Source organism: Anolis sagrei, chromosome 1 (genome assembly GCF_037176765.1).
Source record: "Anolis sagrei isolate rAnoSag1 chromosome 1, rAnoSag1.mat, whole genome shotgun sequence".
NCBI classification, from domain to species: Eukaryota; Metazoa; Chordata; class Lepidosauria; order Squamata; family Dactyloidae; genus Anolis; species Anolis sagrei.
Genome location: NC_090021.1, coordinates 100,794,793 through 100,806,973, shown reverse-complemented (window position 1 = coordinate 100,806,973; position 12,181 = coordinate 100,794,793). Strand labels below are relative to the sequence as shown.

Sequence of the window (12,181 nt, the reverse complement as noted above, 5' to 3'; positions counted from 1 at the left end):
CATGCAGTGCCGACACAAGCTCTTCTGTTAACATCAGGTGGCTCAAACATCCTGACCTAACCCTGCCCTTGCTTAGATTGAACCTCTTGCAGCCACCAGGTTCATATGAAGTGTTTGTGTGCAAAACATCACTCAAAGTGTCAAAATGAAAAGGCCTGACAGCCAAAGTGTATTGATTCATTAGAGCAGGGGGGGGGGGGGGGAACACTATTACAGGTAAAAATTGCCTTTCCTGCTTCTCCAACTTTTATTTTTAAATTAAAAGATGAATTTTCAGCAAGACAACCAAGATTCTTCTATTTGGCATTGTTTTCCTCCAGAAAGGATTCAAAAGGCTCGTTGAAAGACAAAAGTTTTGTGCTCCTTTTTCCACGATGCTGGCTTTATTAAAAGGCTGAATCGAAAGCTGCTCAAGGGCAGCTTGCATGTTCTCATAAAATGAACCAGAAATACTCTGTACCTATAGACAAGGCGGATGCACCCCATACTCGGCACTAGCATTCTAGGAAACGACTGCTGAAAATACCAATCAACGAGTTGCTAATGGGTCTCATTTTCCAGTCTCAATATCTCCGTCTGTCCAGCTTCTGTGAGCTGAGATAAGAGTCTTTTATAGGCCTCCCTGTTAAGAAAGGAAAAAAAGCAAAAGTATATAACACTTTAATTAAAACCAGTGTCATGGAGCTTAAGAATCAGTCATGTCATTCTTAGGCTATTTAAAGTAAATTGATAAAGAACCAGAACGTAATTTTCTCTCATCCTCCCCTCTGCCCTGTTTACTAGGAAACAAAGCAGGAAAATTGCTCATCTGGTCTTATTTGGCTTATGAAAAGAGTGGCTTCAGAAAAGATTTACTTGAAGTCAAGTGCGATTTCCATCTCCAATAATGATGACAATGATGATGATGATGTGGAGTTCACTACAGAATTCAAACCTCCAACTGTTATTACTTGGTTATCCCAGCTAAAGCATTTCACTATGCTATTTCATTGAAAAAGCATTATTTATTTGAAACATTTGTACCCCATCCTTCCCAATCTCGAGGGGAGACTCAGGACAGCTCACAATGGCAACAATTTAATGCCAATACATACAAAAACACAACACAACATGACATAACTGAGTAGATAAAAACATTAGATTAAAATCAATTTAAAACATTATTATCGACCATATTGCCAAGTCCAATTCAGCGACGAACAACCCAGTCCAAGGCCTTGTCCATAGTCCGTTCTAAAATACTGCGATTGCTGTCAAGCCTGTTACTCAAATGCCTGGATTACTCTTCTCCCATTTACAAAAGATACCTGGAGACAGAGTTATCAAAAAGCCAAACAAAACCAAAAGACCCAAAATAAAACTTATGAATTTGGACAGAAATTGTGACCTAAGTCCTGAACCATGCTTGCAGGAGATATAAACCAATCTTTAATTAGTGCCTTCTAGATGTACCAAATGTATCCTGCATGTTCAAAGGGGGACAAATTAATGCTGTAAAACAAACATCCAACTCAAGAGCTGAGCACTCTCTGCATTTAAAGGTGTTTCTTTACCACTAGTTTTGGATTAGTTGGAGAAACTTTATGATGAATTAAGTTTTTTTTTCTCATGTCAATATCAGTTTATTTGACCTTAGCAACTCCCCTTTTAATTTTGAGACTGTGCTGGTTTCGCTTTTGTTTTTAAACATGAACAGAGATTGAGACTAGATTATTTAATAGCCTCAAATGTGGGATAATACTTTGCTGTGTGATTCTTTCTAGGAGAGTTCAAACAGCTGAAGGTCTATATAAACCATCACCCTTCATAACTGTTTACTGATGTGTGTGCTTTTGTGTGTGTGTACACACACACACACACACACACACACACGCATATACAAAGCAACTAACATGATATAAAATGGGTGTCACTATGGGGGAAGGTGTAAAATGACGGTATTGACTCCTAAATAAATTTTTTATCCCATAATGAAATTTTCCTTCATTCCCCAAATTTCCATAATTGGAATTGGTTCACATCTACCATTCATACTTGTTGTGTTGGCATTCTTTGGGTAACTTTCCCTGTCCTTTTCTTTTGGATTCTTAAACTATATTTCTAAATGATCAACTAAAGTTTTCCATTACTGACATTTCACGTTACTGAAATGCTAGAAATTTGGAGACTGGAAGAACATTTCATGGGAAAGTAAAATTCTTATTGGAGGTGCAATGCCTTCATCCCGCTCACAGCTACAACCCTGGAGCAAACATAAATCTATTATACTGTTAAAGAATCTAAGTGGAAGTTAAATATGTTCTGCCTGAACGGACTGTGTGCTGTAGTTTAAACATGACTTTTGTAAACAGAGTGAACTTCTGTTCGTCATCCAAAAGCAACAGTAATCTCTAAACACTGTACCTTTGCACAGTGTTTCTGCCAAGACCTTGTTTGTACTCTGAATTCCTCAGGGCCTCTGTCATAGCAGGAATCAAGCTGATAACTAGAGACTGGTCCAAGACTGCCACTGCTTCCAAGATGCTGTAAACCTGATTACCATATACAGTAGTGTAATCCTGGATGAACTGCCTGGAGGAAGAAACAAGGGCATTTAGCGCATGGTTAAAAAAAACAACAGTTCACAAAAAACAAGCTCCAACAAACAAATGTATGCATTTGGAGCGGGGAGGGGTGTGCTAAAGAAGTACAGAAAAGTCAATATTACAGGTTCAGATTTGGAGACAGACAGTAAAAGGACTGACAGACAGATAGACCATTCATTAAATCTATAAACAAGAAAGCTTTAACACCAACATAGCAAGTATGTATACAGATTTCCTCCACACAATGAGTACTGCTGAAAGTGACCAAACTAACATTTTTACAGATTGCAGCAAAGAACATCTAGGGGGGAAAAAACTCATTTGGGGGAGCAAGGGGAAGGAATTCCTTCCTGGCAAATATAATGAACAGGACCAGATTTCTGCAAAAGCATTTCTTTTATTCTCATCTTTGAAGACTTCTCACACCATTCCTTTATTTTTGTGCCAATGCAAGGGTTCAATGTCTATCCATTTTTATTATGATAAACCTGAACAAAACTTTATGGGGATTTTGGCTACCAAATGTAGGATAGGGAGTCAATAGGATTCCCATTCCTCTTAAAATAGGACATTCTTTAGGAATGGTTATGAAATCCATCTTGTTTACTAATATAACAGAAACTGGGTGGGCCCATGAACGTGAAACTTTGGTGCCAGTAGATCTGCGCTTGAGGACACAACCTGCACCATGACACATTTCCTCCATCTGCAAAGAATTTTCCCATCTGTGGGATGGGATAGCAATGTATAGATGTATTTGTGTGTTACCTGAAGTCATATATTTATCTAGATATAGTTCTTTCATAACTCATAATATGTTTTATCATTTAGTCACACAACCAAAGCCATGGAGAGGAGGTGAGCCCTGTTGAGACCTAGCCAGAAATGGTATTATCATGGACATATCTGTTGAACATCAATCCATTAATCATAGATTAATAGGGGAAGTCATAGGGAGGAGGGAGCAAGCTTGTTTCCTGCTGCCTTGGAGACTAGGACGCAGAACAATGGCTTCAAACTACAGGAAAGGAGATTCCACCTGAACATTAGGAAGAACTTTCTGACTGTGAGAGCTGTTCAGCAGTGGAACTCTCTGCCTCAAAGTGTGGTGGAGGCTCCTTCTATGGAGGCTTTTAAACAGAGCTTGGATTGCCATCTGTTGGTGGTGCTTTGAACATGATTGTCCTACTTCTTGGCAGGGGGTTGGACTGATGGCCCACAAGGTCTCTTGCAACTCTATGATTCTATAGATGTTACAGATTGTGTCGCACCTGCACTGGATGTTGTTATTTTAATTTCTTTGTGGTGGGCCCAATTCATAGGGCTCCAGCTATTTTTGCTGTGTTCAGTCTTCATACATTTAGTTCTCAGATTGTTACAGGACTACATTCTGGATAATGACGTGCAGCTTCATGTTTTCAAATAAGCCTTATGTGTATGTTTTCTCTATATGCAATCATTCTGTTCAATGACTGGCAGTGTTTTAAAAGTATCCCTTTTCACAGTGTCCCAGAATGTTTTTGGAATACAAGGACATGCTATCATATAGTACTATTATCTGTAAGAGGGTCCTTACGAATCTCAGCATCAGGCCCCTATCTGCCAAGAGAAGCCGAGTTAACTGAGGGCTATCAAAGAAGTTGCCAGGTTTGTCAGAGCAATGGCCTTTAGTGAACTTGTCACCATCTAAAACAGTAATAGATTCAGTAGAAGTGGTCACGGTGGCACAGGCATCTGGAAGAAAATACATTGAGAAGTTTCTAACATTTTTACTTCTCTCTGGAGGCTGGTCTGAATTTAACTATGAACACGGCTAAAATGAGAGTAGACAGGAACAAAACAGTGATATTTCTCCCTTGAGACATATCCATTCCCAGATGAGGTGGACTGTTACTTTGTGCAGTTCCTTTATCAGCCTCTTTTAAATATGTCATCCAAAAATCATCTTGCATACTTCAATGCCATTAGGGCATGCTGACTGAATTGTGTACAAAGCCATGTAAGCATGCCCTGCTCAATGCTAAATCTACAAATTTTGAATTTCAAAGTAATACGATACTTTTGTCTCATTTTCGATATCTCTTGTTCATGTCAAGTTTAAAGGAAGATTTTTTTCCAATAGCAGTAGCTGACTACTACTTCTTTTAAACAGGATGGAAAATTCCCCTCTCCGAAAGATATATTGATAACGTAGATAAAGGTAAAGGTTTTCCCCTAAGATTAAGCCTAGTTGTGTCCGACTTCGGGGGTGGTGCTCATCTCCATTTCTAAGCTGAAGAGCCGGCGTTGTCCGTAGACGCCTCCAAGGTCATGTGGCCGGTATGACTGCATGGAGTGCCGTTACCTTCCCACTGGAATGGTACCTACTGATATACTCACACTTGCATGTTTTCAAATGGCTAGGTTGGCAGAATCTGGGGCTAACAGTGGGAGCTCACCCTGCCCTGGAGTCGAACCAACGACCTTTTGGTCAGCAAGTTCAGATCAGCGGTTTAACCAATTACACCACCGGGGGCTCCAACTTGTTAACTTGTTGTATTTAACATCTAATTGCATCTCTTCCATGGACAACCAGCCAAGAGGGACAGGGATCAAGAAAGCAGTTTATCTTCCTTACTTGCCCCAGCAGCTTGTCCACATTAACAGTACTCACCAACTGAAACTGATCCAGTGGAATTCTACCAGGGATGATCCACAGTAGGGAGTGGATCAACCTTGGTTGTGAAAGCAAACATAGTTATGTACTACAAGGTCAGAAGAAAGTTGAATTATATTCAGATCTGAGCTTCTGTTCAGCTTTCACTCTTCCTCCCCACAGTCTTAAAACTGCAGATACTCAAATAGTATTTGTCAATGATGGAGCAGGGACCAAGAAATGCACAGCGTGATGGTTTCTAAATTGAATATGCAATTCTGAGGAAGAAATTAACCTGACGGTTTACCTGCAATGCTCCATTTTTATGGCTGCAATGTGTTTCCCCTAAAACAGCATTAAAACTCCACAGGGGGAAAAATGTTCATGATTCTGTCTAAAAGGTTTCCTTTTTTGTTGGCCAATCTGCATGGCAAACCATTTTGCCAAGAATGGAAGTACTATAGGCAATCAACATCAAATTATGTTAAGGATAATTAGTTGCTTAAAAGAACATGTTTTCCATCAAATGCCTTGCAATCGTTTCAATGCCAGCTGGCCAGTTTTCTACTTACCTAAACACAGAAGTCAGTTGGGTGGCAAGCTCTCCTCCTGACCTTGCTTGGCAGCCTTCTACCACACACTGCAGAATTTCTGTAGACAGTTTTTTAACTGAAATAAAAAGGAAGGGAGAATCACAGAGGATTTGAAAAACCCAATTGGAAAACAGAAAGATATGTTTTTCTAGAGGGCTTATACAAAAATAAAAAAGTTTACTTAAAAATCCAGTATCTTATAAAGTAGTAGAATAAATAGCAATTAATAATAGTAGAATTGGGCTCTATTTTTGTTGGTCTCTTATACTGGGATACAGTTTTCAAGGATGGCACAATATCAGCAAGGAGATGACAGTGAAAACCATCTCAGTCCAGAGATGAAGCTGAATCTTAAGCTGATAAGATTTGGAAGGTACGGATAAATTTTCAGAGAAGACACAGGATCCACAGCTATCATATCTTTCAAGGTATAGTCAAAGCTAAACAATTAAATGAGGGGAAGAGGTCATACAAACAAGTTTGAAGGTTGTTCTTGCACCTCTGGCTTAAATAGTTACAGGGAAACATTAGATCTACAGGCTATGCTTTGCCCACCCTAATCAAAAGCAACTATCACAACCCAACAAAAAGAGACTATGTATTTCTATCACCCTATAAGAAATTAATCACCAAGCAGTCTGAAGGAAGTTGAATGAAAGACCCACAGTCCAATATTAGCGCAAAGTTTTCCAATTCACAGCATTAAAATGTTAATTGCATTTTATGATACATCTACCAGGATGAAAAATACTCATAGGCCTGCAGACCAAATTCCCACTGTGAACTAATTATATGTATGATCTATTTCTACATGTATGCTCTAATTCACAATACATTTTAAAATCAATAGAAGTAAAAAAATATATTCATAGACTCACCTAGAGGTTCATTAACCAACAGAAGGCATTTCAATACAGGAGGAAGGAACACATCAACCTCATACATTTCAGTAGTTTTAGTCTTCCTCAATGCTTCAAGTATAAAAGCTAGAGTTGATGCCATGTTAGATGGAGGTGCATGGCCTTTGAACTGAAGGTAATTTTCACTGGAAGAAAAATAGAAAGACCCAAACAATAAATTAGCAATGCCTCTTCCTTAGGGGGTGTAAATACCCTAAAACACAACCTGCCGCCCTCCAGGTTGTGCATTCACTCCCAGAATTCCTCACCATTGAACAAGCTGGTTAGGGCTTCTGAGAGTTGGATGCTCAAACACCTTGTGGGCCACAGGTTGTGCAGATCCTGTCCGATCTTGGAAGATGAGCAGGATCAGTCATGGTTAATATTTGGTTAAGGACAACCAATGAATATCCAGGCTGTAGACCAGGCATGGGCAAACATTGGCCCTCCGAGTGTTTTGGACTTCAACTTCCACAATTCCTAACAGCTAATTGAAGGAACTGGCAAAAACTTCTGAGTAATCCTCACCTAAGAAAACCCTACCAAATTAATGGAATCCCCATGAGTTCACAGGTGACTTAGAGGAACATACACACACCATCAGATAGACTACATAAATATATATATAAGGAGCGATTTTCTCAAACTGGTACACTCCTCAAATACAATAAGACAATATGCTTCAGTTTTAGCTTTCCCACAAATGTTCACACCATGCATTTTAGTGAGGTCACCTCTATCCATTGTTTTTCCATCAGAACACATTTTGGAGTGCCAAATTTTCTGTCTATAAAATGAAAATAAATACATAAATAAATAATTTTTCGAACATTACCTTATGACTTGCATTGTGGTCTTACGTAGATGTAAGGCTCCTGGCATGTTGGTGGGGGAACTGCACATTGCCAGCAAAATCGGATGCTGCCCAGTTCGAGATGCAGATGATGACGAAGGAAAGAAACGCCCCAAATACTGTTGGATAACATTCCCTAACAACTGATTCAAATAGGCACTTTGTGTTTGAGACTGACAACATATGAAGGACAAACCCTGGAAAAGGAAAAGGAAAAAAAAAACGAACAGATGTCAGGACAAAAACACACACCCATGAATGTGTCTGTCTTGAATCTACAACAAATCTTAATTCTCCAAAACTGCATGATCTAGTGAAACCTAGTAGAACATGTAGCATTATTACACTATTTAAAGTATACCTACTATACATCAAGCTACCAAGAGTCCCAGCAGCAACTGGAAAGAGAGGCTCTCAACTATTTTCAAAAGTTAAATAGAAGTCCCATAAAAGGAGGAGAAGAGCCAAATGTCGATTCTGCCAAGATTTTGGTTTAAAAGAGAATCTCAGAAACTGTTGCTCTCTATTTCTTGGTTTCATCAAATTTCCAGTAGGATTTCAATCCAAGAGAGGTGTGTGTGTGTGTGTGTGTGTGTGTATGGTTTAAAATTTTGTAAATGTAAAAAATGACAAGTTACTCTGAAATGATTACAGAATAGTGTGTGTTTAGCAGTAATGTTAGTCACTGCAGAAAATAGAATAATTCTGTGCAATCCGCTTGATAAGAAATTTACTCTTGTGACTACAGCAAGACCATGTGGCTATAAATAACTCTAAGGCTCATCAACAAACAAACCTCTCTGTGAAATGAAAAGCACACTGATAGCCAGAGCACAAATATGCTTGTGCTCTTGTGGGCAGCAGTTCTTGTTCTTATGGATTGCAGTACTCTACTATTCAATTACCTGCTGACATTAGTGTCTTACAGATATTAATGTTGAGTAGTCATTTATCTTAACATTATTTTTTAAACCCTCAAACTAAGAAGCGACTATGCTCAGAAAACATTTGGGTTATACTATCCTGTGATGTGGCTCTTAAGAACCTCAAGTGGTGTTTTGCTTGTGAAATGGGCTTTTCTTACACCTGAACCCACCTCACTGAAGTCACCAGCTGTCCACAAAAAACAAATCTGGATAGATAGAAATCATGAGAATACATGTGGGATAGAAGTCATACAGGAATCTATATATGGATACCATATAATCACTTCAACACAATGTCTCAACCTATAAAAGGGTATAAGATTTTATCAAAAGGCTTATCTACACTGACATATAATGCAGTTTGTAATTGCATTATATAGTCAGTGTACACTCATATAATGTAGTTCAATGCAATGAAACTACATTATATGACTCCACTGACCATGTAACACAGTTTCAAACAGCATTAAATGGCAGCATAGATGGGACCAAAGAAAAACAGCAACTTTTGATTGGTTATACTATAATGAAAGTATTCCTTTTCTTAAAAGTGTTATGGGCACTTGATATCTTAGGCTGGCTACTAGGATCAAATAACTCTCCATCTCCAATAGTCCACTAGCTGCTGATCTTTTTCCAAGCACAATTCAAAATGCCAGCAATGACCTAGAAAGGTCTCTATAGCTTAGGTCCAGTCTACCTGACAGACTGTATCTCCCTATATAAGCCTGCCCTGACCCTGATGCTCTTTTCTCAGTCCTACCATCTTCAGAGCCAACCTGTAGGGAATACTAAGGGGGGTCTTCTCAGAGGCTTCGAATAGCCTTTAGAACCCCTTCCTTAGGGAGGCTACAATTTATTTATTTACTTACTAGGCTTCTATACCGCCATTCTCAGCCCGAGGGTGACTCATGGCAGTTTACAAAACGGCACAATTCGATGCCCACAACAGTACAAAAATAGTTTAAACATTAAAAACATTTAACATAGATTAAAAAATCCATTACAATTAACATCAATAAACATAATAAAAAAACCCCATAAGTCCTCTGTGACTTTTTCCTTGCTGTACAGGTAGTCCCCAAGTTACGAACGAGATAAGTTTTGTAGGTTTGTTCTTAAGTTGAACAGGTACATTTTTAAATGTAACTCCAGCTACACACACGCACACACACATATAGATATATATTAGCACTAGATAGCAAAGGGAAGGGTTAACACTGCTGTGGAGTTTGTTTTGCTGTCTGTACCCCAGTTCAGAAGATTTCACCTCACTTTCTTTCCCTTTGATAACTGGATTTTGAAAAAAATTGCTTGTTGTGGAAACAAGGATTGGTGATAAAGCTTTAGTGGATATGCCTTTTCCCCATGATAACTGTTTCAGGAGTGAATTTCCCTTCCTAGAGGTAGATTTCTCTCAGTTCCTGTTGTTCACACCCGTTTTAACTATGAGTCGTTTGTAAGTCAGATGTTTGTAACTTGGTGACTGCCTGTACTTCAACTGATAGGCAAAGTCTTATTTATCTGGCTTTTAGAATGGGAGGCTTTTAACAAAAGGGCTGGGTGTGCCGTACTGCTTTAAACTGTATTGTTGAACCTTTTTAGTGTATATGTAATTGATATGGCTAATAATTCAATGTGGTGTTTTCTGTATGTTTTTGACTGTAATATTTATTGTGGAGTTCTAATCTTGGTGAAAAGGCAAGATATAAATACAGTTACTAACAATAACAGCAGTAATTTCATTAGAGATGCAGCTCAACACCTGCATAAAACCATCTGTTCTCTACTCAGGTTGTTCTTTCAATATGAATGTTTTTGGTTTTTCTTCTGTTTTACATGAAGCCCTGGCAGTGGTTCCTCCCACCTCGTTTTCTAGTCAGAGTTTTCTATCCGTGACTTTTTGATTGTTCTAAGCATTTTTCCTCTCCTATCTATGTAAACAGATTTTGTTGAGAGCGCTTTCTGAGATTGACAGGAATGGAGGTAAATCATGAGCCTCCTGTCATAAGGGGTCATTACTGGGGAAATTCATGAAGACTCTTACTTGGAATTCATACTAGCAAAATGGTCAGGCACAAAGCAGTAGAAACAAAGGGAAAATATTCTGGCAGGAACACAGAGGAAATAAAGAAAGCTCTTATGGAAGACGAAATGTCCTTTTTAATTGAACATAGTTTAAGCAATCCACTCTAAAATTATTTTTATGATTGCAATAATCCAATATGGAAATGGAAAAAAATAGATTCAGAACTGCAGTTAGCATTATAAAGTTCCATTGTCCACTGTATTTGGAATGCATTGACAGTTTTGCAGTTCTTGAGACTAAAGGCTGTTTGACCAATTCTCTGCTTGATATTTAACAATTTCCCTGATGCATGTATTTAATGGCAGCAAAACCGCCAAAAATTCTACTTTCTAGTTATTAAAAGTATGAATATGAATTAAGAAGGCCAGTTAGCCAGTGTATAAGTTTGTTCATATTAATATAAATGAACGTTCACTTGGTAAATAGCTTGCAGTGAGTAGCAATTCCCTTTATGCAATCATGCCACTGATTGCGACCACAAACTGCTAGCAGTAGTATCAATGTATCCAAAACCCTTGGAGGTCAACATGTATCTTACACTCACTTATGCCTTAAAATACTGATTTAGTATTTGAAGTCTATTTGAAAGCAGTAGATAATGGAATTCCTTCACCAGCTGAGTTGGAACTTTAGGTAGAGTAATTACTGATGTATTTTGGGAAAGGAATTAAAATGTTTCACAATAAGTTTAAAAGTAAGAAAACAGGTTCGTAGAGCCATAGAATTGGAAGGGATCTCATGGGCCATCTAGTCCATTCTTGTGAAGTCTCTTTGAAGGTTCAGTCTCTTTGAAGACATCCAGAGAAGGTGATCTCTCCACCTCTCTAGACAATTGGTTCCATTACTTTAGGAGGTTCCTTCTAATATTCAATCAAAATCTTCTCAACTGTTATCTTCAACCACTACACCTGGTCCTATCTTCTGTGACAGCCCTTGAAGTATATAAAGAAAGGACTTATGTTACCCCTGAGTCTTCTCTTCACCTAGCTGGACATGCCAAGCTCTCCCCATTTGTTTTGTTTTCCATCCTTGTTACCCTTCTCCGAATTTTCTCAAACTTGTCTATATCCTGATTATAATGAATAGTGCACATCAGCTGAATGCAGTACTCCAGATGAGGCCTTAACAATGCAAAATACAGTGGGGCCATTACTTTCCTTCACTTGGAAGATTTCAAAAAATATTTATGGAGCAAGACTCTTCTGATATATCAGACTGAAGGCAACTCAAGGCGGCTTACAAGTTGGCAGCAATTTGATGCTGTAACAATCCACAATATATAATTAAAACATTTAAAACAACATTATTAAATCCATGCAAAAACTATTAAAACATATAATAACCAATGTCTTCCTGTTAATCACCTGGGATTTTCCTTGATCCTATTCTAGAGAAGCAACAAGATCTGAATTTAAGTAAAAAGTTCAAGATAAAGTTAGAGAGAATGTGAACTGACAGTCCTAGCTTGGTCTGCTAAATCAAATTCTTGAAAGGGCTGTGAGTATGAATTAGATAAATTTCCCTCAAGAAAAATATTGTACTGAAATTACTTATGGCCATTTTAGAAAAAGTTACTGAAATTAACCATAAACATATTGTGT

At 38.2% G+C, this 12,181-nt stretch overlaps 1 protein-coding gene across 1 annotated transcript in view; it reads right to left on the bottom strand.

The window, feature by feature from the left end:
- Nucleotides 1-223: 223 nt before the first annotated feature.
- The window catches only part of MMS22L (MMS22 like, DNA repair protein), a 90,801-nt gene continuing 78,843 nt past the window's right edge, over nucleotides 224-12,181 (bottom strand). The window contains exons 21-25 of the mRNA XM_067467425.1: nucleotides 7,548-7,762; nucleotides 6,692-6,858; nucleotides 5,793-5,889; nucleotides 2,404-2,571; nucleotides 224-622 (exon numbers count right to left, since the gene is read on the bottom strand). Of these exons, the coding sequence (XP_067323526.1) occupies nucleotides 541-622; nucleotides 2,404-2,571; nucleotides 5,793-5,889; nucleotides 6,692-6,858; nucleotides 7,548-7,762 (729 nt within the window). The 3' untranslated portion in view covers nucleotides 224-540. The remainder of the gene's footprint in view (nucleotides 623-2,403; nucleotides 2,572-5,792; nucleotides 5,890-6,691; nucleotides 6,859-7,547; nucleotides 7,763-12,181) is intronic.